Source organism: Nothobranchius furzeri, chromosome 12 (genome assembly GCF_043380555.1).
Source record: "Nothobranchius furzeri strain GRZ-AD chromosome 12, NfurGRZ-RIMD1, whole genome shotgun sequence".
NCBI classification, from domain to species: Eukaryota; Metazoa; Chordata; class Actinopteri; order Cyprinodontiformes; family Nothobranchiidae; genus Nothobranchius; species Nothobranchius furzeri.
Genome location: NC_091752.1, coordinates 57,355,011 through 57,380,365, shown reverse-complemented (window position 1 = coordinate 57,380,365; position 25,355 = coordinate 57,355,011). Strand labels below are relative to the sequence as shown.

General features: G+C 44.7%; 1 protein-coding gene across 2 annotated transcripts; it reads left to right on the top strand.

Moving 5' to 3' along the window:
• The first annotated feature begins 3,026 nt into the window (after positions 1-3,026).
• Positions 3,027-22,197, top strand: pdgfab (platelet-derived growth factor alpha polypeptide b). Of its 2 annotated transcripts, XR_008565811.2 has the most exons (7): positions 3,027-3,755; positions 4,514-4,610; positions 9,126-9,260; positions 10,363-10,553; positions 18,301-18,427; positions 18,957-19,081; positions 19,748-22,197. XR_008565811.2 is itself a non-coding variant. In XM_054750587.2 (6 exons), the coding sequence occupies exons 1-6, from the start codon at positions 3,696-3,698 to the stop codon at positions 19,759-19,761; spliced, it is 624 nt and encodes a 207-aa protein (XP_054606562.1). In that variant the 5' UTR covers positions 3,027-3,695; the 3' UTR covers positions 19,762-22,197. The 2 variants fall into 2 exon arrangements, 1 of the variants encoding a protein (XP_054606562.1); XM_054750587.2 differs by lacking the exon at positions 18,957-19,081.
• The last annotated feature ends 3,158 nt before the right edge of the window (positions 22,198-25,355 follow it).

The following is a 25,355-nucleotide window of genomic DNA, read 5'->3' as shown; positions in this document are numbered from 1 at the left end:
AGCCTCGGACCACCTGGCTGGCTGACCTGTGGCTCCCTGCAGGTTCTCACCTCTGTCTGATAAAGTGTTTTAGCACACCGTTGGCCTGTCCATGCTCCTGAAGGTATATCTCCTTTATCAGGCTCTTGGGCTTTGTCCCAGACCTCCCAGTACTACACGAGCGGACATCAAGTGTCCTCGTGACAAGTCAGGACCAGTTATGAACCTGCAAAGTTGCTTGCTGTCCAAAAAGAAAATCAGGTCCACAGGTGAATTCTGGTTAACGCCATAAAGTGTGCCATCATGTTAACCGTTTGGCTTGCTTTTTATGAATGGTATTATATTAAGCAGCTCACCTCATTTGATCTATGATGTGCAAAATGTATACGCCACTTTTTTTATTCAGTACAGCATTCTGTTGCTAAATACGTGAGTTCGTAACTAGTGAGGTTGCAAGGAAGTGCGGAGGTTTGGCAAGACTGACACCCGGATGGCCCAATGGTTGCTTTTGGTCCCTAACCCTAACCTTAACCCTAACCCAAGCTGCGTGGTTTTAGACAAATGTGAAAGAACCACATTATGATTTATTTTCATTTTTATTTTATCTCCACAACGTATTTATAGCTTAATGATGATGTTAGAACTTTAAGAGGCATGAAAAATTGTTTGAAGCTAATTTATTTTCCATATTTGCTGTAGCTTTAGGGCAAAATATAGTAATTCAGCCTGACCAAGGCCGGATTATAATATGGGCAAACTGGGCACAGACCCAGGGGCCCACAGCCACAAGGAGGCCCACGTGAGCAGCAGTCTTTATTTTTTTATTTTTATTTTTTTGTGCAGCAGTCTTAACGTTGGAGAAAAAGTTAACAAGTAATTAAACTTGCGCCAGCATTTTCTAAGTTAACACACATTTCTTTGAACAACTGTAGTCTTTGCATCTTTACTGCCTGCTTCAGCCCTCTCCCCCCTCCCCCAGCGCAGCGGCCGCAAACTCACTGATGCACCTGCAGCCTCTCAGAGTTCCTGCTTTTCTAAACATTAAAAGAATAATTTCATTTTATGTTCCTCACTTCTGATTACCTTCAGTGGTGTCTGTTTGTTGCCACTAGGTACAAAAACGAGCTTGTTTTGTATTTGACTATTTTTCTGTCCTGTATGTTTATTATCTTCCTGCATCTCCTCTCAATCCTGAAGAAAAACTGCTACCTGGCTTCAAATATACTCACCTCATGAGTTGCCTTTGAACTGCAGTTCTAAAAGATCTACCGACCGCAAAAATAGCGGAGTGCGCGCCGGTCACACCGGTGCGGTGAAGTCACCGGAGGATGAAACAGGTGAGTGATGCGCTCGCTCCGCAGCAGCGAAACGCATCAGACACAAATAAAAGACAGAAAGCATGAAAGGATATGAGCCGACATGAACAATCGGGTGTAAAATTTGTTTTTGAGGTGGCGAGACTTTGATAATGTTACTGCGGCCATGCTCAGGATGCATCTGTCTGGAGCGCATAAACGATCAGAGCTCTGCGCCTCTCAGCTCTAAATAATCCCCAGAGAGTCCACATAGATAATTTAATATAAGCAGTACCAGGATCGTTTTCGGGCTAAAAAATAGTCTACAGTCCATCTTCCCTAATGTGTTTGTGGCCCTGCGGATTTTTCTAACTCTACCAGTTACAAATTGTGAAGGGGAACAATCATTTTCACAAATGGCAAGAATAAAAAATGAACTGAGAACAACACAAACCCAACAGCGCCTCAGTGCACTGTCTCTGATGGCTATTGAATCTCAGCTTGTCAGGAATCTGGACTTTGATGACATTGTAAATGAATTTACTAATAGAAAGGCCAGAAAGCAGTTTTTCTGAAGGCAAGAGAGGAGACCAACAAGAGGAGACAAAAAGAGGAGTAAGGAGACAGGAGTCAAGAGGAGGAAGGAGACAGGATACAAGAGACAAGAGGAGGAAGGAAACAGGAGACAAGAGGAGGAAGGAAACAGGAAACAAGAGGACGAATGAGACAGGAGACAAGAGGAGGAAGGAGACAGGAGACAAGAGGAGGAAGGAAACAGGAGTCAAGAGGAGGAAGGAAACATGAGTCAAGAGGAGGAAGGAAACAGGAAACAAGAGGACGAATGAGACAGGAGACAAGAGGAGGAAGGAGACAGGAGACAAGAGGAGGAAGGAAACAGGAGTCAAGAGGAGGAAGGAAACAGGAAACAAGAGGACGAATGAGACAGGAGACAAGAGGAGGAAGGAGACAGGAGACAAGAGGAGGAAGGAGACAGGAGGACAATGTGCTTAGGGAGCCCTAAGCACATTGTGCCCAGGGGCCCCTGCAACGATAATCTGGCCCTGAGCCTGACTGTAAGTAAACCATTTTAAATATTTTTTTAAACATAGTCCCATGCATGTTCTGATGTGTAGACCCCCCCCCCCCCCCCAATGTGTAGACGGAACCATGGACAGAGATGAGGGGGTCTCCTCACTAGAACATGCATGGAACTGTGTCGTTGGTGAGGAGAGCGTGAAAATCAGAGATGGAAGTGACACCGCCATTAGCGGCTGGCTCTGATGAAGAATGCAGGAGTGATCGAAATTGTCAGCAAGTTAAAAACTTTTCCTGTGTTTAAATAAAACTTTAAAATGCATTCAGAAGAAAAACACTCAAACACTCATACAAAAGATGTAAGTTAATCAGATGTAGATGATAAACATGAAACTGGCTTCAGATCTTCACTGCAGACTAAAGGTTGGAAGGAAAACTCGCGTTTAACAGGAAAAAGCCTCCAGAAACAGTCAGTAAAATACAGTAAAACAGACGGAAGTGTGTGACTTTTCTCTGATTTTCCACCTGATACCCTTTATAATCATATCTGATGCTCATCTTGGACACATCCTCTCAGAATTCTCTTTGAAGAGCAAACATTTAGTCCACTTTCCCTCCTTTTTGTCCACAGACAAAACCTAAATGGATTACAGACCAAATCTGTGAATGGGCTCTGCTTTAGACAAACACACGTACGGGTGGTGGTGGGGGTGTTCTCTGGGAGTCTGAAGTCATGCAGCCAGCCAACCAGCTCTCCTTACTGAATAAATGCACCATCACCCACAGGCGAGGGGAGGCGCATCGGGCACCGAGCTGCTGGCTCGCTCTCTATATTCAGCTGCTCAGAGGCGCTCTGACACCATTCAGTCCAGAGTCCCACTCAGACAAGGACCTGCGCAGGCTGGAGCCCCGGACAGCACAACGCGGACCACTTGTAGTTTGGATTATTCCTATATGAGACCGGTTTATTCTACAATAAAGGCTGTGCACCTTACATCTAGCCTATGTTAAATGTTCTGAAAGAAAAAGGTCTGTTTTGGGGTGAAGCCTGATTTGTATTCTCTCTAAGGTGAAGGACAAGTGCAATGTGCGCCAGCCTGGTTTCTTGGAATAGTCTGACACGCGCCTGAGGAACTATGTCGTGCTGCAGCGCGGGGCTTGTTCAAGAGGACGCGCCTTCCACGTGAATAACGACCTCCAGCTCTGTCAACTTTTATTTATTTGCTTATTTAAGAGCGAAACAAGCGCAGCGGCGTGAGTGACCGCGCTGCCCGGACACCGCCGCTCTCCTCCGGGAGGGGATGGTTGTGGAGCCAGGAGCGACTCGGGGGCTCCTTCTCATCTGCGCGTTTTTCCTGTTTGGGGTTGCCTTTGAACTAAAGGGAGATGAGAGCCGCACTTTGTTACTTCCTGCTGTGGACGACGTACCTGCTGGCCACTGCTGAGGTAAAGAAATGATCGTTTTACAGCACAGCCAGAGTGGGAAACGGGGTCGGGGGGTTCCTTTGGTCTGGGGTTTATTCCTGAGAGGGAGCAAAGGTCTCCGGGAGACACACACACACACACACACACACACACACACACACACACACACACACACACACACACACACACACACACACACACGCACGCACGCACGCACGCACGCACGCACACACACACACACACATGATACACAGTTAAATTCACCTGAGCAGATCTAAATGGGTTTATAGGAATGCCTATGAATGTCCTCTTCAATAGGAGCAACATTCGTTTAGTCGTTTACGCCTAATTAGTTTGAAGCAAACGGGGTTTACGCTGGCGCGTTCATGGGAACCGCTCCGGTGGATAAAAATAGCTGCAGGACCGCAACAAGTGCAGCGGGGTAGTCTGGCTGCAGTTCAGAGGCGTTTGTGGTTTTATTAAGGACAGCTTTATCCATATTCATATACAATGAGTTTATTTTCATATCATAGATCAATAAAAATGAAAATTCTCGTCTGAAAATCCTATGAAATTACTTACTGGAGCGTGATAATAATTTGCGATGCGACTATCTTTATAATGGGCTGTTATTAAATATCAGGCACACGTAATTTTTTTGTTTCATGGTACTGTAGGCAGCAGGGCGGATCTGTTTCAAATCTGAATACAGGCTGTTTATTTATCGTTATAAAGTCCTGACACGTTTCTAAACTCTCTCTCTTGTTTGACGAACGAAGGAAGCAGAGTTCCCCCAGGAGCTGATAGACCGACTCTCTAACAGTGAAATCCACAGCATCAGCGACCTCCAGCGGCTACTGGAGATTGACTCCGTAGGTAAATTCTGCCTCTTGATTCTTTCTTCCCCCCCCCCCCCCCCCCCCCCCCCACACACACACACACACACACACCTCTTTCCTGGTCTTCTCTTCATTGAATACAACTTTAATTATTTTCTGAGAGCATCTCTGACTCACTGATCACCATGTAGGGTTGTTTACATATATATTATATTAGACACATGCATTCTGCCATAGCCTGTGGCAAATCTTGGTTAAGGATGGTTTATCTGTGTGTAAGCCATAGCTGATGCATTTCCTGTACGTGCAATTAATGATGTATTTAACTGTCATTTTGGGCTTCAAACAACCACAACAATTGGAACAAGATTCCATCAAAATACGGATTCTTGTTTGGCTTTTTAATTTCATCCCTTCAAAAAGCTAAACTCTGGTCCTTCTTGGTGTTTTTTATTGACAGAACAAGGGCAAAACTAGCAGGTAGCATCAAAAGTAACAGTAAACCTGAACCCATACAGGTCAGTTTTACTTTAGCGAGATTTACCAAAGCCTTACCAGTGGACTTTTACCCAAAGAGGAGAAATAAATCTATTTTCTGACTCAACAGATAATCTTGCTATGCAGGTGAAGCTCAACAACACCAGTCAGTGACTCGATGCAACCCTCAAAATCTCAGACTATTCAAATATTGTGAAAAGGTTCAATATTCTAGACTCTGTGTCACACTCTAATCATCCATCCATCCATTGTCTAAACCCGCATGTCCACTCTGGGTTATGATGGCTGGTGCCTGTCTCCAGCAGTCTCTGGGCAAACAGGCGGGGTACAGCCTGGACAGGTTGCCAGTCTATCGCAGGGCAACACAGAGACACACAGGACAGTCATAGTTTTGGACAGTGGGAGGAAGCTGGAGTACCCAGAGAGAACCCACACATGCACAGGGAGAACATGCAAACTCCATGCAGAAAGCCACAACCTTCTTGCTGCAAGGCAGCGGTGCTAACCACTGCACCACTGTGCAGCCTCTAATCAGCTAAATTATCCAAAACACCTGCAAAGTGTTCCTGGACCTCAGTCTAAGGTGAATTACTAAGATAATGGACTTTTCTACCATATTCTAATTTTCCAGGTTTCATCTGTATTGATTTAATATTATTGTGATCAGATTTTCCCATGATTGAACAGTCCCACACAATGATCACAGTTTCAGTAGCAGCTGTAAATTAAGCCCAGTGCTTTATTGTTGTTTATTACAGTTGGATTGCTGTTGTTTTTGCTCTGTAACCAAAGTAAAAGTGACAGCAGGGTGGGAGGTTAAGCCACTCTCCTCCCTCCAGCTGTAGTTTCTTTAGCTGTTCCTCAGGGACTCTTCCAGACCATCTTAGATGACGTTACATTGGTTCACTGTAGGGAAACTGTTTACCTTTACAAGAGCCTCTCTTTACACACGCTCCTGTCTTAAATCACACCCGGCACTCCTCATGCAAGGATTTGCTGATGAAATAGGTAATCACAACAGTCCCAAGTGATAGGGGCTGCTTAACTAGGCACAACACCGGTGCTTTAACAGCTATAACACCCAGCTTCAATTATTTCACAGAAAAACGTCCTGCTCTCTGGAACCATCCCAGAATAGAGTCCCTGTAGCATGAGAGAAGGTGTTTCTAGTGAAATTAACACATCTTTCTTCAACCAGACTAACATTTTGCAGGGTAACAGTAGTAGGCTAATTATTATTACGAGGACATAAATCTGTCCAGAGGATCAGCTTGGTGGCCTTAACCAACCCGTTAAAGACCTTTTGACACCATCCAGAGGAGTATTTCCAGAGGTTTTGTTGATGGTGATCAGGACAAGAAGGCCACATACGCCCATGTGGATGGTACTCCAACCGGGAAGAACAAAGGAATGGTTGAGCTACTGATCTTATGGAGAAGGCTGGCTGGTCTCTGCAGCGCTGACTGTCTGTCTTTGGAAGGTTGGGTTCGTAAGTGACAACAGTGGACTTGAGGCAGTTCCAGCAACTGGTTCATTTAGCTCAGCTGTGCTAGGTGCAGGCTTACGTTTGTGCATTTGTTTTGCAAGGACCATGTCCTCACCTCTGACTGACAGATGAGATGACCCTGTTGAAGCCTGCAGATGGCTGTCTGGCCCCTGAGGTGATTCTCTCCTCTCCACTCCTGTCTCCCTCCTGAGGTGGCCCCTTGAATGCCTGCTCTTATCTCTTTCAGTGAAAAACTTTGACAGAAAGGGGAACCTGACTCTTGGCAAAGGGGGCAGAGGTGGAGGAGGGAGTTAGAGGCATCTGGAGGTTGTACTCCTGCTTCACTCAGAGAGGCCGCTAGTTGTTGTGCAATCTTCTTTGTGTCTGACAAGCCGACATTGTTTTTATCTCTTGCAGCACTAACTCTGAACCTACAGTTCTTCGCACCTACCTTAGTTTGCATCCATTCATTGAAATAACCTTTATCAGCCCAGCCATATTGCTGTTGGAGGAGGAACTATAGAATCTCTTGTTTGGAGAAGCCTAAAACATTTAGGCTGTTTGTTCCCAAAGAAAGAGAACGAGAGCGGAGGAGAGGAGTGAAGGGAGGGAGTTGAGGCCTTCAGCTAATGGAGATGGTAATTTACCAGTCATGAAAGCCTGATTCATGGCAAGAGACTGTCTCCTGTCCTATTTTCTCCTGTCTCCGTTTTCAGGGCATGTTATTACCTATTAGTCACCTGGAACCAGTAGAAGATCAAACTCCTCTCTCCGCCCCTTTACTGTTTTTCTCCTCTCTCATCTTCAGCAGCTCCTCCAGCTCTACATCTCCTGACACATGATCTATGACTTTGTGCTGGACTCTATCACTACTGTCCCCTCTGACAGACCCTGGCCAGCGTCACCTCTAAGTAGCTTATTGTAGCCTTGCTTGTAACTTAATTGTTACATCTTCGTTTCTAAGTGGACTAAAGTACTTCATAAACATAAACGGGTTCGGGATTTTCTGAGATGCACTTTTATAATCCTAAACTAGTCGCTCGGCAGTCTCCACAGTAATTCCTCTCTTTTCTGTGTGTGGCCAGAACATCAGACCCTTCTTTACTCCTGCCTTTCTTCTGACAGTAGGAGATAGTTATGGATACACGGGGTGGGATAGATGGCATCTCAGTGGGAGTCTGTGGTCCGGTGTGAAACTGGTGGTGAAGTCACTGAGCTGCAGCTACGAGAATGTCTAACAGTCCTGCAGACAGTGTGGGTGGATATTGCAGTGTTTGCAATATGTTCTGCTAATGTACAGTATGTACACGTGTCTCTAAGTGTACTGACCTGGAAGACAGATAGCTCAGCCCTTTGCTTAACTCCCAACTTTAAGCTGCAGGCAACACTTCCCTTCTGTGAACCCTTTGGTTCTGGGTCACTGGCTGCTTGACTGACTGCATGACAAACTGGAAGGAAATTCCCACAACCTTTTCCATAGGGGACTACATTGAAACCTGAAGGAAAGTTCTGGGATAAGAAAGGCATCAAAAAGCAAATAAACAACCGAACCCAATGGGTTGACCATGAGTTGGCAGAAGAAATCCTTGTAGATGATTCTGGTCAGAGCACAGAAAGGTTGGATGAGTGGAGCCTGTTTGCTCATGGTCAAGCTCTGTTAAGCATGTGTCTTTTAGGCTCTAACATGCTTTGAACGATAACGAGATGAGTTTGTCTGATTTTTAGCAGGTGTAATGGCACAGAATGGTGCTTACAGACAGGTAGACAGGTAGACCCACCCAGCTTGCAAACACTCTCAGACAGAGCGGTATCCTGCGGACGAGCTTTATCACTTTATTGCCTCTCTGGAACGTTTCTACAATCCAGCTTATGTTCTGGGCGGGGACCAAAACAGGCATTCCTTATCAAATAACCATGAATGTGAAAAAGCTGACCTGGCTGTACTGGTCTGGAGAAAGAGCTTGAAGAATTTCACATTGCAGGAGAGCAAAACATGCACTTTCCCAAACCACCGAGTGATTGAAAAACAAACATTTTCAGTAAATGAGACATGCAAAGCCACTAATTAGGCCAAGAATAATAACGACTAGGCATTACCTGTCCACCGTGTGACTCTGAGAGCTGTTTGTTTTTTAACATTCCTGTTGACTCATATGCATCGTCTGGCTACTTTTATTCCTGCTAAGAAAGTTCAGCCGAGTCAGTGAGGGAGGCTGATGATTACACACCAGTCTGTGTAAAGCTGAGCCTCCCATTTCTGTACTCTGAACTGTTTACTTCAATTTGTGACACCTCAGAAGTTGCCGTGCCAGAAAGTACAAGTGATCTGTTGCCCTTTCAGTGAATCAAACATTATACAAGTCAAAAGTTACCGTCTTACTCTGGTCGAGGGACTAACCAGCAGTTTGTGGAATGGGTATATAACGCACCAGCAGTAGATCACTCGTCACCCGCCTTCGGTGAGGTCTACCAAGTCCCCCACTGCTACCATTACAGTCAAAACTGCTTTATGCGATTACTTCTTTCTGTTGACATTATTAACAAGGTGTATTTTATTTTTTTGATGAGGTACGGGAAACGATGTGATCGAGGAGCACAAATACCGCAAGCATCACAACCATCATAAGAACTTCTCTCATCACCATGGTTACTACAATGGGCTGAAGAACTCGCAGCTACACAGCAGGCGCAAAAGGAGCATTGGTAAGATCATCAGAGGTCATACGCTGCATCATCATTACCTTTGACATCACAATTTGGCACACAAAGTGTCAAAATGGCTTGATGAAGCTGCATTTGGGTTCTCAGGAGATGAAACAGACCACTTTCCACTAATTTTAAACAAAACTAACAGTTAGTGGTTTTTATACTGCTTTTAGAGGATAAAAAGGAACCATAATGAGGACATCTACCTGGTATTTATTTGTAATCAAGGAATCATGAGAAAAGAGGCTGGTGTGTGTTTGTGTGAGGTTGTCGAGGACGTCTGACACGAAGCCTTTGAATTGGCCTGAGGCTTACAGATCTAAGACACGCGTCAGGAGAGAGAAACATACCCCTGAGCGTGGAAATTCCAGACATTCAGGGTTCAGGTTGCAGCTTGCCTAGGCTCTAAGTCAGATTTCTTCACAAAACGCCACGCGGTACGATATCTGATCAAGGCATGGAGAATATATGTAGTGTGCAGCGGTAGGACTGCCTGCGTGTTCTCCATGTCTCTCGCAGCAGCAGAACACGGAACAAAGCGGCTGCTAGTACTTCATGTGTGTGCTTTGCATCATAGGATTATGATGGAGTATGTCATTTGGGCAGCTGTCCACAAACGTCCTCACATTCTGATCATGATGCACCAATCATGCCCACAACGTTGTTTTTAATAATTCTTTAACTGTATTTAACTTTATTTTCTTCAGTTTTGTAGCCTTGCTGCTTAGGACCAGGGTCAATGGTTAATATTAATTTCCATACAGTTGAGATGAAAGTTTGGTGGGATAGTCATGCTACATTAGCGGGGTGTGGGCTCTGAACAATGGCGGTCTCTTTTCTTATCTCACACTCTCCCAAGACTCTCAGCTGATATGGGATCAGCTTTTGGGATAAATTGTTTTCTTAACTGTCTTAAAAGATGTTGCATAAGACAAACAGCTTTCACATCAAGTGAGTCATCAAATAATGAGCGGTGCAAGAATGCAAGCAGCTGCAAGCGAGATGATCAGATTCCAACAATACATCAGAGCTTGGAAAATGTGTCACTGAATGCTGACACGCGGAACAAATGCATTAACTGGGCTCGTTCTGCTTCCAGTGGAGGAAGCAGTCCCGGCGGCGTGCAAAACACGGACAGTGATCTTTGAGATCCCCAGGAGCCACGTGGATCCCACGGCGGCTAATTTCCTGATATGGCCGCCCTGTGTGGAGGTGAAACGTTGCACTGGCTGCTGCAACACCAGCAACATGCGCTGCCACCCATCACGCAAGCACCACCGCACCGTTAAGGTAAGACAACAGGGTACACCCACACACGAGCACTTCCAATCATTTCATACCTGCAAGAGTGACTACACTCTTTTTGCTAACTCAAACCACTACTTTCCCTTTAAACAGGTTGGGTTAGGGTTAGGGTTAGACCTACCCTTACAACTTCCATTCTTTTGCCTTTTCTTTAAAGTCTACGTTATAATCACGTAGCATACTGTCTACCCCTGCTTCCCTCTATCTTTCCTGCCTCCTACCATTTCAACTGATCACCACCCTTGCTTCTCATCACTCTATCCCTTGTTTGACAAGAGTCCAAGAAAACTGTGCCAGGACATTGCAAAGAAGGAAAAGGAGTAGATGGGTGAAAGAGAAGAGGAGAGATGGTAGTTGGCGCCTTTAGCTGGGACATCTGTTGAAGGAACAGCTCCTGCCAAGTGTAAGACTCACAGAGGGACAGCAGGGGAGAAATGGTCTGGGATCTTGAGAGTGTCTCTGTGTCAGTGGATGCTGCCCAGTACGTTCTTTAGTGCCTGTATTTTCTGGAAGCAGTGTACCCAGAACTGACAAGGTGATGATGAGAATGAGAGAAAAACAGAAGCCTCCTTAACAGTGTGTGCTTGAGAACACATCCTTCTGGCTAGGATCAGAGAAGACATGATGGTAGGAGATGAGATGAATTTCTGATGTGTTTACACTGTGACCAAGTTGGTGAGTGGCTTTGTTAGGAGGTATGTGATCTGCTTTGTAGAAGTATGAGACAACCAGGCTGTAAACAGGACAGCACTTTGACTGTGTTTGTGTCCCCCAGTCCATAGCTGCACTAAATACTTGTTGCAAACGTTGAGATCTTGCCCAACCACTGGCAATACCTTTCATGCAGTTCTTTAAATATTTTTGCTGATAAAACAAACACCAGTTCCTGACATACCAGTACAAGCTACGGAGATTTCAGTGAGAAAATGAGGACATTAGACGTCCTCGTTGCTTTTAAACATAACGCAAAGAGATGAGGCGGCATTGACAAGCCTTGGGTTTCTGCTGACTCATATTTGCAACACAATCATGTCTGTCTGTCTACATGGAAGCTCACCCATCCCTACGTCTGCAAGATAGTTGTTGTCTGTTGCCCTCAATGGGATCTCTGTCTGTGATTGCAGTGATCTTCTTCCGGCTCTTGGAGAGTACAGACGCTTTTTTCCTCCTTTCCTCCCTATCTTATCCCAAGGCTCTTTGTCTGTCTTTGGGTGTACGGCACTTCTGCATTTTTCTGGAAAATGGAAATTATTAAAAATAGACCTGGTCAGTTGGTCTCTCAACGCGATTGACAAAATTTTTTCAGCGATGAGAACGGGAGAAGGGGCTCCCGGATGCCCCTCTGGGACAGAGCCAGTTGGGCATATCATGGACTCCTGGAAACAGTGGAACCTGATCTGCCTCTGTCAACTGTCTGTAGAGGATTCTGAAGACGTCTGGATATTCGTGATGTTGTTGTCAGGTTTCTTGCTGTTTGGCCTGAGCGGTTACCTGGCTTACCAGAAAATTAATGAGCTGTTGAGGAATATTGGCTCAATCCCGGAGCTCAGGGATTGATTACACCGCGCTGTGAGCGCACAGACTCATATAATTGTCGAGATGAGTCATAAGCTTGGAACTTTGGATGAGGTTCAGACTCTGGCACAATAGGTGGATTCGATCAAGGAGAAAGTTGGCGGATCAGCACAGATTGGGATAGATAAATTATGCCATTATTGGATTTAACGGGGTTGAGAACTAACGGAACTTTAAGACAGAGAGGAAATTATCTCTGTCTGGCCCCAAAACAAGTTCTTATCTGAATCTGGTGCCCTTGAGCCTGTGAAGCTGAAGCGATTACTCCCCCTCAGAAGAAATGTGGAATGCTGCCGTCACCATGGCAACTCTGTCTCCCTATCCCAGCCTGGGCGGGACTGCGACCGGTGAAGGCCGTTGAATCGTTCCAGGAGTCACTGTGCTTTCTAAACCCAACTACCTCCCTCCCCTGTCCAAACGGAGGTGACGAGCGCTGCTTATCGTGGCTGCATGCACTGATGTGTGGAGAGTCCTCTATCCTACCTCCGCACCTAGTGGACACTTATGTTGTGTTATGTCTGAAGTCTGTTGCATTTCTGTCTGAGGTGTTTTTTGCATGGCAAAGCTGCCCTCCCTGTGGAGGGTAACTCTGAAGTGCCTTTTTTTCCCTCCATCTGACCCAATCCTCATATATAAACCCTCTGATCTCTATTAAGGTGGCGCGATTCGGGTTGCAAATGACCACAGTCACCAGTTCTTGTCATATGTCTAAGCCTATGTATGTCTGATCTCAGAATTGTGTGTACTGAAACTAAATTCCCTCTGGGATTAATAAAGTATCTTTGAATTTGAATTGAATGAGGAGGGATGGAAAGACACTGACGACGACTAACAGGACACTACAAAGCCTGTTTCAGCTATTCCTGGAATGTTTTAGTCTGCAAAGCTTTGTTTGTGTCCCCTTCGTGACACCAGAAACTGAATGAACACACAGACTAGAGAGGGATATTTTGAGGTGATGGCAGAGATGGGGGTTTCAGGGTGAGGGAACGCTTTTCTACATGTTCACGGGCCACTGTCGACAAGCCCAAAGGGCATTTTATCTGAGGGAAAAAAGCCATCCTTCAGGCTTTCTCTAATCAGAAGACAATCATTATATGGTGTGAAAGAAAGTCTGTGTCATGTCTAGGGGCTGGGCAATAAAATGATAGGAATTTTATATTTCGAAAAAACTTTCCCTCAATAAGCATATGAGAAAGGGCCAATAGAACTTTGATATAGCTGCACAACTCAGTAGCCAGACGGACACGCTGCTAACGGCTAATGTTGGCTAGTAAAAATAGAACAAAAACAAGCGCCCGAACGGGAAAAACGAAACGGAGTACTCAGCGAATGATGTCGTTGAAAATGAGGGACCGTTCAGTCGTGTGGACGTAGTTTGGCTAGTAGCAGCCACGAGTTAGTAGCGGCTGCTGCGCTGCTAACATGCTGAGCGCCGGTTCTGACAAAGTCGGAGGACACCACTCGCTGGAGCAGCAGAATGTAAAACGGAATAATCCCAGATGAGAGTGCGTTTGAAGAGATTTACTTTAGCCATGCATGTAACATTTATTTCTCTACACGACATACCAAACATGGAGATCACAGCAGACTAAACTAATAGATCCCTGCACAGTAGATTGCTACAGCAACAATTGTTTTCTTTTAAAGCTGCTTAAAGTTTCACTGATATAAAACATTTTGTTTTGTTTGTTTATTTTTGCTTAAAGGCATACAAGCAGAGGCATTTTGAGGATTTATATTTCGATGCCTGTCTTACTGAGTTCTGTTCTCCTGTTATGCTTGAAGAATTTAGTTTGAAACAAACATATTGTTTCAATTCAGCTGATGTTACTTAGCTGTGTTTCCTATCTGGGAACTTATAATTGGCTTTTGTAGAGGTCAGACAAGGTCATTAAAGCACATCTGTGCAACCAAAGTGGAAGGTGTGCGTGGGTGAAACTGTGAGTGAGCACTCGCTGTTTCGCTACGTAAACTTCCCAACTGCAGAGCCGGGATGAGGCCATTTTTATGTGAAGCTGCAGCAAAGAGGAAGACAAGCCACAAAATAATGACGTGTTGATGGCTACCGGATCAAAGTGGCGGACGACAGAGGCCAGGCGGAAATAGCCACAGCGCTGAGTGTAGGGGTCCACACATCTCTCATCGCCATTGCCTGCCCCGACCCCCGACCCCCTACACACTAACACACACTGTTAACCCGGCGACAGGAGGTCACATATGGGGTGTTGGGGGAAGCAGTAGCTGTACTCCTGTGATGATGCGGGATGCTGACTTACGGGGTGTTTCATAAATAAGACTGTGGAGGTGATACAGTGGGAATGATTTATGATCATCCGAAGAACCGGGTGGGGTGCTGCGGGGGGTGGGAGGGCTTCACATGGGAGTCAGGGGCCTCCTTGTTTGAAGTGCCTCGCAGCTGTGAATTATTTTCCCTTTGATTCACTCAACCCTCAAGAGTAGATGGAGCAGGGTGAGGGAGTTTGTGTGTGTGTGTGTGTGTGTGTGTGTGTGTGTGTGTGTGTGTGTGTGTGTGTGTGTGTGTGTGTGTGTGGTGGGGCAGGTTGTAGACCATGGGAGTGTGTTGACCAAGCCAGAAGCCGAGGTTTGGCTCGCTCTGCACCGACTGGAATGTCTCGGCCCCAGCAGGGAATAGATGCAGAATATTTTAGTCATTTTTTAAACTCGTTTCTATGTTTCACTTCACTCCTGTCTTGTCCTCCCTTCTGCTCTTCAGGACCAACTTCATCCTCCCCCTCCTCATCTCCGGTCCACACAGACCGCTTCGGTCTCGGAGTCTGATTGTCTGTTTTTTGAAATAGTTTTTCACTCCCTCTTCACTCTGTCCATCTCTCCTGAAACACAGACGCTCTCATTTTACCTCTCAGTGCTCTTTCATTAAGCCCTGCTCACATTGCTTCACTTTCTCAGTGCTTTGTCATGTCTTCTTTGAAATGTAGGTTTTCTGTCATTATGCTTGAGAATAACCAAAATAGCTTTCTTTGGTTTTAAATGATCAGCTATTCTTTCTTTGGTTTAGGCCTGAATGCTTATGAAATGTAACGTACACATGAACCATGATGACATTTTTGAGAGCTGAATTGTTATAAAAGGACAGCAGTTCTCTGCAACATTCTTTGATGCTGTTTCATCTTTAATTTCCATCATTTGCCATGTTCCTGGCATTCTTATGAATTGCTTCATGAAACAAGTGGAACAAGCAGAGTTGCACAAAGTTGTCTCTGAGTAAAAGGCACAGAGTTTCTCTGTTGCCTCATTTCTCCCCTGATAGATGGATTTGTGACCTACCCAGCATCTTTCCACCCCTTCATCCAGCAAACATCAACATGTGCTTTTAAATTTATTTTCCTCCGTTCTGTCGCTGTTCCAGTTTGCCATGGCCCGTGGTGCATATCCACATCCCTGCTGTGTTTTGCTTGGAAGTCTGGAGCAAAACTTTCCCCTCCTTCACGCTCTCATCAGTGCTCTGCGCTCAGGGAATTCCCAATTAGCCTGACTTTGGACAAATGGCTTCACACAGAAGAGTTGTGGTGACACTGGGGACGGACCAAAAGGGGTGTGCTTCCCAGAGCCTCATGTCTCACCTCCAACCCTCTGGATCGGATATCATTCCACCACCACTCAGGGGACTCTTTCTCAGGGCCCCTGGCTTTCCAGGGAGTTTAGAGCAGTTTGATTTATGCAAAGAGAGTGTGGGGCCCCTTGTCGTAGCATCAGGGGTCTCTTTCTGATAGATGTTTTAAGTCACTGACTGCACAACACTGGAAACCAGTATGAAGAAGTAGCAAAAAAGTGACAGGAAAAACACGTACTCTTAAAGATCAACAGGAAGATGACTCCTTCTCTTAAGGCAACCGTTTTCTTCTGTAACAAAACAACGGACAATTAGAGGAGAAGAAGAAGAAAAAAATATATCATTTCTATAGCGCCTCTCAAGATAAAAATCACGAGGCGCTTCACAAAAACAAAAAAATGTAAAAATATTAAAAATAATTTAGAAAATGGTTAAAAATATATTTAAAATGAGCAAAAAATAGACAATTGTGATAAAAAATGTTAAGAAAGAGAGAGAGTGAACAGGAAAGAGGGAAATCAGTGGATCCTGAGGAAGGTGGAATAGGTGGGGAGAGCAGAGTAAAGAGAGAGTGGTGAAGAAGGTCAAACAAAAGCCAGCTTGAACAAGTGAGACAAATGAGCACCAACGGCTGTGTGGATGGTTTTAGCTCCTGCTGTGGAAGAGGCTAGAAGACAAGTGCACCACTGGGCTTCACATCATGTGCTTCATCCTTCTGTCCAGAGCTGTTTGTTTGTCAGACATTAGCATCAGCATCTCTCACGGCGAAGTCCCTGCCAACCTCTGGAGCCCCGTTAGCACGGAGGTTTCGGCATGCAGCCAACAGCAGCAGAGCCGTCGGGAAAACCAGCTGCAACTTTCATCCCTCTCTTCCTCTTCCTCTCCCTCTTCCTCTTCCTCCATCCCCCCCTCCTTTCCAGGCAGTTCGTTTGATTAAAACTGGAGGAAGCTTGTGTCACTCTGTGTTCCTTTGTGTGGTTTCAGTGGATAACAAAAAACCTTTGATGGCTTTTCCATCCATCACATCAGAGCTAGTTTAATAGATCTCTTAAGGAAGTAACCCCAACATTATATGTTTATAGATAACGGGGGAAGGCCACCTCATGCAAGCCTTGATCAAATTTTGACATTCTCCCTTCTTTTGAACGCTCAGGCATACATCCCAGTGTTTGCTAATGAGCATGGCTTTTCACCTTCCTACCATTTCTTCCTCTCTCTGGTCTTTCACCGCTCTCCTCCTCTTTCATGGCTTAGTAACAGCAAATACCACCAATAACCCAGACACTATTGTCTTCTGTTTGCTCACCACATACCTCCCCAGCTTGCTTATCCTCGTTTCACTCCCCCTTTTCATTCTGTGCTTCCACAGTTAGAAATTGTTTCAAAGGAGTGGCAACGCTTGCATCTCCACGCCTGAGTTCCAGCTGCTCCAGGTCACCCCGCAGAGAGCGGACTCAAAGTGATTCACTCTGTTCGTGTGAAATTTGACATTGCATGTTGTTATATCAGACGAGGCTTGGTATGTTGATTTGTCTGCTCGACTGGCTCGCCAACTACAACCAGGCATGACACAATACCGTCATGGAGTCGAGCCGCGTGCGTGCGTTCGCTTTATTTCAACGGCAAAGCTGTGCTGCTCATAACAGCAGGGAGTGCTGGGAGGTTGTCAGCCAATATCCTTTTCCCGTGCAGTAACAAGGAGAGGTGAATCCAAGGATATTGGTTCCACGTGGCCCCAGGGCCCTTCAGTGTTGGACGGAGATGCTACCTGTCCTTGGCGCTCAGATCAGAGAGGCAAAACTGTGTGGCCACCTCCCCTGAGTTGCACAACAATGTTCCCACAACCTGCGTGCAACCTTTTTCCACCTTTTCTAGGCTTTAATCAGGAGTGTATTGTTGATGAAAGATTAGCGTATTCATAACCCACAGAGGGCCAGTGATTACCAGCTGTGGAATGGGCCCTAAACTGGGAGGGCAGGAATTCCTGTATTGCTTGTTGTGCGTCTTAGATTATTTGCTTGGGATTTCTTTGCTTAGAACTGACCAAATATGTTTCTTGCTTGTGTGGAAAGCAGAACTTTCTTCAACTTATGCAACAATATGGTTTGAAATCAACATGTTGGGACAAGGTGAATGAGTTTAGGTGTCTGTTTGGATTTGGATGCTTCAGGCCCGAGCTAGGGGATTTCCCAGCTTCTTTTCTTGTGCCAGAGTAAACCTTCCCAGGACCTCGGGGTGTAGAAGACTCCTCGTTAGCCTCCATCTCATCAACAGGGTTGCGCTCTCCATTCAGCTGCACGCAGACCGTAGAGCACACAAGTGAAACCTAATGAATCAGCTTCGGAGGAATTCTCCCGTCACACTTCAAACATAACAAAGCAAAGAAATGGCTGTTTATTTAATTGAATTTGTTCATGGATGTGTCATCAGTCGTGGTGCGATACCTCTTGATGTTTGCTGGGGGGGGCAAACAGAGTGTGTGTTCGTTGATGACATAGTAAAGAGTGAATGTGCCGGTTCCTGTAGCTGACCTTTCCCTCTTCTTCTTCTTCTTCTTCTCAGGTAGCCAAGGTGGAGTACGTGAGAAGGAAACCCAAACTCAAAGAGGTTTTTGTGCGGTTAGAAGACCACCTGGAGTGTGTGTGCACATCACAACATCATGTGGCAGAGCACTTAGATGCAGAAACAGGTAAACATGAGCTTTATGTAGAGAATCCCAACTCATAAAATCAGTCACTGAGCTTGATGGCTGAGCCTCGCCCTCACGTCTACATCACTGTGCACCCATTCCTGCCTTTATCACGTGAACTTTATGGTCTTTTGTTTTTTGCTCTTGCTCCTTGGCTTTGCACTTTGTGAACCTGCCACCAACGTCTCCCAAACAGACATAAACACCTGTGAGATGGCTCATTGTTTTGGAAACTGTAAAGCATCTGTGTGTGATGGAAAAGTGTGTGTGTGTGTGCAAATTAGTGTGTTAAGGGTGGGTGTTCAAAGGCTGCTTGGCATGACAGCAGGTAAATCCGCCAGTGCCTTGATCTGAGGCTTTCTTCCACCTGGCTGCCGATAAGCGCTGTAATCTGTGCTGATAAGGCACCTGAAGAATTTATATCTTTGCACTCTCTGCTTCTGTCTCAGTGCCTCTTTATGTGTCATAAACCCTGCTTCTTGCTTTTAACCCAGCTTCCTATCCACCCTCCCCAACTTTCTGCTTTCAGGCCACCGTAGGGCTAAAGGTAAAAAACGGAAACCTAAAAAACTAAGGCCCACCAAGGACTTATTGGTGACATAATAAAGTTGCTCTCGTTATACAAAATCCACTGGGAGGCTGTGACGGGAACAGGTAGGACTCAAGCACCGCAGCCTTCTGTCTCCTTTTTGGTGCTGCACCGGTCCAATCAGGGTGTGAAATGGGCCTGCCAATCACCATCACCAATCACATCACAGCCAATCAGAGAGCGAAGGGGAGGGACCGACGAGTATCACGCTGCCAATGCTGCATGTTGAATTGGATTGCATGAACACTTTGTATCACAGCTTGCGATTGTGTGTGTGTGTGTGTGTGTGTGTGTGTGTGTGTGTGTGTGTGTGTGTGTGTGTGTGTGTGTGTGTGCGTGTGCACCTTCTGAGTTTCTAAAGCAGCTCTGCTTGTATTGTTTCACTACTTAAAAGTCAGCCTTCTCCCTGTATTTGCTTATGTTCTCCTTCACCTGTCATCACCCTCTAAAACACAACAGGCTTCCTTTGCCCTGTCCTTTACTTTGTGCACACACAAAATAACACACATGCAGGACTCTTAATTGGACATAATTGTGTTGAGTCTGATCAAGTTCTGCAGAATGTGGATGAACACGACTCACACGACCGTTGGTCTTTGTGTTTTTTGCCAGTTTTCTGCAAATGCATGAGTTAATTGAAAAAATGGGCTCTGAAAAGAAACATCTTGGTTTTAAATGAAATGTTTCATCTATGATGCCAACAGTTTTCTTTTCGTCTCTGTGTCCTACAGTGGACGTGAGGTGAGTCCAGTCAGAACAAAGGATTTCAGCATGGAAGGGACCTAAGAAAGAAGACGCCACCAGAAGGACGCCCTCTCATTGTCCCCTTCACCACCATGCAACCTTTGCAAAAGAACAAATACTTTTCTGTAAAGTGACTGAAGAAATAGACAAAAACAAAAAGATGCCAAAGGTGCTTTAACTAAAACAGTCTCTGTGGCAGCTGAACTGTGCTACTGATGAGGACGAGATGAGAAGACGCTACAAAAATCGAGTCGTGCCGAAAGACGCCAACGGATAAAAAAAACTAACTGTGATGAACTTCTGGGCAAAATTATTTAGAAAATATATTCACCTGAAACAGCCGTCAAACAGTTGGATCGAGTGTTCAAGGAAGGGCTCTGATGCAACACCGGTGCCCGCCCCTTTAATGGACTCAAGCAAGGGGACAAAAACAGGCACCGTGATGCAAAGATCACAGCAAACAAGTGCTTGAGAGTGTTTATTTTCCAAGACTCTCATCTGGAAATCAAGCATTTCAGAGACCTTTGGTTGCCTTTGTACAGTTCAATTAGAAAACAAGACGATGCACCGCTTCATACAAACTATTTATGTGCGTGGACTTTTGTTTCTTTCACAATTCAAGAAAGGACAAAGATGCTTTTGTAAGATTTTACAGACGTTCTGTGTGGTTCAGCTCTTTGCATTCATTATCACAATCTCAGTGTGAATTTGTAGTTGTTTTTTAATTTTGCTTGTCAACCATGTTTCATATCATATTGCAGTATATCTCATTAATGTCATGTGTGCAAGGAGAAGATGTGAGAGTCAGTACAGGAAGATGCTTTATTTTTGTTATCAAATATATTATGCATACTTATATCCAAACAGGAATTATGATGTTTTTATTTTATTTTGTAGGTTTTGAATGCCTGTATGTGGGCAGAGGGTGGAATAATCAAGTTAGAAACTGGCAAACAGTGTTTTTGGCTTGTTTGAATCAGAGTCGGGACATAAAGGGACAGAGAGGTGCAGACAGGAGGACTTAGTGGCTTTCCATCGAGGATTTATAGAATCAGTCACATTTTACACAAACATTTACACAATAACTGTACGTAAACTAAAACGCCTGACAAAAAGAACAACTGAGGAAGGGATAAAAGCAAAACTGCTTTATTGTCTTTATCGAAACTAAAAGCACTGAACGCAAAATATTTAGTTTCACAGGAAATCAAATAAGTTTTTCTAATTAATCCCAAATTCTGCATGGATTAAAACATTGTATGCAAATTCACTTTTTGAATTATTATATTTTTTTACTAAAACACTTTTTGAGTTACCTAAAGATTTCCCAAAAATGGCAAAACTTTGTCACTGTTAAGCCTAATCTCCTCATTGGGTTCTGCTGTTATAGATTACTGCAGAAAAGAGAATGAATTCATCAACAACAAGATGCTCTTGATTTCTGAGACTGGTGGAAAAAGTGATAGATTCAATTTCACTTCCATGCCCTCTTCAACAGTCACTTCCTCTCTTGTTTAAAAACACTGGATGTTGCCATGGCATCACTGAGTTTGAGATTGGTCAATAGTTTCGGTCACAAGACCGAGTCCAACAGCAAGTACGACTTCAAAGTACCTCATTCACAAACTCCTAGTTGTAGTTAAATACTTTTGTGTGCACATCAGTTTTCGTGGTAAATTATTTCAGAAAGACACAAAAGTAACTTCAAAGATAACAGGTGTGTGTGTGTGTGTGTGTGTGTGTGTGTGTGTGTTCACACATGATTCCTGTGGAACAAGAGGCTGTTTTCACACATATCTCCTACACTGATAAGGAAGATGGCCACCCATTCCACTTCATCTGCTGTGCCTCAAAGAGCAAAGTCCAACTTAAAGTGAATGAGTGAGCAAAGCGCATCGACGGGCGCATGAATGGGCTCCTTGTTTGGCCGAGCTTTCCTCCCCTGTTGACAGGAGGACAAATCGCTCCACCCTGTGGAGGGACTCTCGCTTCAAGCAGCCGCATCCAATCAGGACAGATGATGATGAGTTCACCGAGGTGGTCTGAAAACATTACAGTGCAGGCCCGACCCCACACCCCAACTAAACAAACATCACTTCCTCACTGGTTCCTTTAATGGTGATGAATATGTAGCCAAGGCAACAACAACAGTCACCTTCCATCTCATGCTGTAACAAGGAAGTCACACTGGGATGGCAGCAAAAAGAGGAAATCCATCAATAAGTGAATGAAATTGAATCCAGTTGAATTGATCTGTGGCCACATCACATGTGAAAGTTTTTGTGACATCAGGGACCATTCTTAGAGATGTCTGATTCAATTAATACATGTCGGTATGCTCTTACTGTTTCCCAAGCTTCCACTGGTTAGAGACAGCAAATATTAATAATTTATATATTTATGCTTTCCAACAATAAACATGTTTCTGCTCATGAAACTGTTCACTGGATCTTCAGTCCTGCACATTGCGTCATATGCTTTTGAGGACGCATCAACCCAGTAAAATAAAACTCAACTAGTTCTGGTCAAAGCGGACCAAGGCCAAGACTTCACTCACGTTAGTTTAAACAGAATGTTGAACAAAACTAATCTGACTACCTGATAATACTAATTTATCCAAACTAATCAGCAATTCTATGTGCAAGGAGAGTGTGCCGTTTGGATTGCTCCTACCTGTTTTTGAATACCCCACAATGCAACCTAAAACCACCGCTGTCCTGGTTTGACCCACACTGCTGGTCTAAAAATCAGTTTGAATAAATAAACATTTTCATTTGTGAGCCTTTTGGCGCACTTTAGGAAAAGTAGTGAAATTTTAGGCTGAAGAATAGATGTTCAAGGTGTTTTTAAAGATTTCAAACATCAAACAGTCACGTCTGAGCTGAGCAGTGGCCCGTTTAAACCCATTTGTTCAGTTTCTAACATGTTTAGCTCTGTGAAAATATAGAGAAAATGCTGATATTTTTTGTTTAAATGTGTTGGATTTAACTGCAAACATTCTGCCACTGTTGGTGCACTGGAAGCTGGATATTAGGGTGGTGATGTATACAGGAAATATAAGCTTTTGTAAGCTTGCAGGGCGAGCAGAAGCTGGGCTTTGCTCCAGTATCCACCAGCGGCAGACGGTAGGTTCATAGGGCTTTATTGCTTTTCCCAAGCAGCTCACCCTAATCCCATGGCTAAAGGACATGAAAGTCCTCCTCCTTTGCACTTCTCAGCTATACACCCATCTTATTACCTCAATAGGAAGCCAGATAACGAAAGGCAAAACATGAAAGAGAATGGATCAGAGAGACAGCAGTTCTTCTAGCCAGTAGAACAGAGGATCAAGTTTAAAAAGTAGAGATAAAAGAGAACAGCAGCTTGATTTACTTTATTGTTTTTATCTGACATGCACAGCTTTATTCACAAAGACGGGGCGGGGGGTGTGTGCAGGGAAAAAAAAGTCATATGTCAGAGTGAGGAGAGAAGGAAGGAGGGAGGGAGGAGGGGGGAACCCTGAGGAGTGAGAGTGCAATGGGATGGAGCCGGAGGGGGAAAAATAAAGAAAAGAGGGAATAGAGAGGACTCAGGATGTAGGTAATCGGCACCACAGCAAGCGAGGCCAGACAGGTCAGCACTTAAGTGGACGTGCGTTCATAAACAATACCAGCGGGGCTCGAGGGTCAGGCAAGGTGTGAAGAGGGATGCTGAATGGGCTATTCTCGGGATGCTGCAGCACTAAAGGAGTGTACAAAAAGTGAAAGGTGTGACTGAGCACCCCGCTGAACTATTCAGAGAAGATTTCTGAAACTGGAATTTTTGGCTCCAGCAGAGAGCAAACTGTGATCAGGTCATCAGAAAAGTGAAAAGTGCTAAAAGAAGTCAGGTTTTAATCATCACGCTTCATTTTCATCCTTTCATAGTTGTTCTTACACTAAACTCAACAGAATGAACCAGATCCCTCCTTGGGATAGATGTCTTTTAACATTTCCCCTTCCTTCCCCCTTCCTTCCCTCCATTTGCCCCTGCCATGTTTCTCCTCTCTGCCCCAACCTGTGGCCTCTGGGTTTTGAGGGAAGGCAGAGGTGGCCTTTGAAGATGGCGGCAGCTGAGTGTGTCTGAAGCCACGGCGATGAATGCATGTCTTTGTTGTTCTCTCACTTCTTCATATCCCCTCCTCCCTGGCTTCACTCAGCATCCTCCATCTGCCCCCCCACAAACTCACACCACTGTGCTCATGCCCTCGCTGGGGCCCACTTTGCACAAATGACCCTGCTAATTATGTATTTAGGGTATTTGGCTCCTGTGAACCAGCTTTGGGTTAGTGGTGGCAGGCGGTGGGGGTGGCTGGTGGAGTAGAAGGTGTATAGGGCCGTGGTGTGGTCTCATGGTTATCATTACCGCCCAGCGTTGAATGTAAACACTGGATTAGAGCAGCGAGGGTTTATTTGGTAAAAGAGGTTGTGATCTCTGCCGGTGCTTCTGGTTCCGATTCTGGTTTCTGGTTTCGCTCAGTTCCTCACAAGCATTTTCATCTCCTCTCACATACAAAACAAGTCTGCCCTGTACAATCATCATCTGGTTCTGCTTTGGTTTGGCGACTCCCAACTGTTTCAGATTAGCAAACAGATTAAAATATCTGACAAAGAATAACTACAAAATGTGGTTGCTAAACGTTGCTTTCATTTATTAATCTTAACCAACATGGCTCCATGTAAAAAAGAGAGTGCTCCCCAAACCTAAAGACGTTGTGGCACCTTTGGAGGCACGTCTGATGACTGGTAACGCGCTTCCTGCATCACTGTGGAGGATTTCTGCCCCCCTCTAAGTAAAAAATGTTTTAATTCAGCCACACTGGAAGGTTTTTCAGCATAAGTAACCTGTTAAAGGTCAATGGTCAGACAGTCTCTTTCAGGATATTTAGCTATAGAGCAGAATTCATGGTTCCCCTAATAACAAAAAGTCTTCCGGGTGCTGAAGCAGCTTCAGACATCACACTACCACTGTGTTTGACCATTGGTGTGATGATGATGATGATGATGATGATGATGATGATGATATATACCCTTCTCATCCAGTGATCGAGCGAGTGAATGGTCACTCCTCTTTATTTGTGGCTCTGATGGACTGATGACCTTTCCAAAGTGTCCCAACGTCTCTTTACATGACTGAGTGTTTTAGGAAAGGTGAAATCATCTTCCCATTAGCAACATTAGTGATCAGTGATGTTGAATTTACTGGTAAACTTGTGATGCCAGCCGGCCACTAGCCCTTAATACAAAACGAGACAGCAGACATGCTCATTATAGCTTCCCCAAAATACAACATGGAGGCTTTTAGTGTTTACCGCCATTCTTTACACTTTTCTTCTTCATTATTCTCACATTTCTTCTTAACAGCTGCTCTAATTCCACCTTGAAGAAAGAAAAACCAGAAATAGACGCTAACATTTGCCTTAACTCTGATTTGATTTCCAGTTTTCACTATGACGATTACAGTGAATGAAACAAATCATAATTTTCGAAGAAATGACAAACAATATAACAAGAAATCAGGGATGATCTCAGCTTCTTATGCTTGACATTTGCAGTCAGAAGGAAATCAACTTTTTCA

Bases quoted from the DNA above. Each gene is read 5' to 3' on its own strand.
- pdgfab (XM_054750587.2), top strand. From the start codon at position 3,696: ATGAGAGCCGCACTTTGTTACTTCCTGCTGTGGACGACGTACCTGCTG. The intron at 9,261-10,362 runs GTAAGATCATCA...TTCTGCTTCCAG, and splicing joins CAGGCGCAAAAGGAGCATTG to TGGAGGAAGCAGTCCCGGCG. The intron at 10,554-18,300 runs GTAAGACAACAG...TCTTCTTCTCAG, and splicing joins AGCACCACCGCACCGTTAAG to GTAGCCAAGGTGGAGTACGT.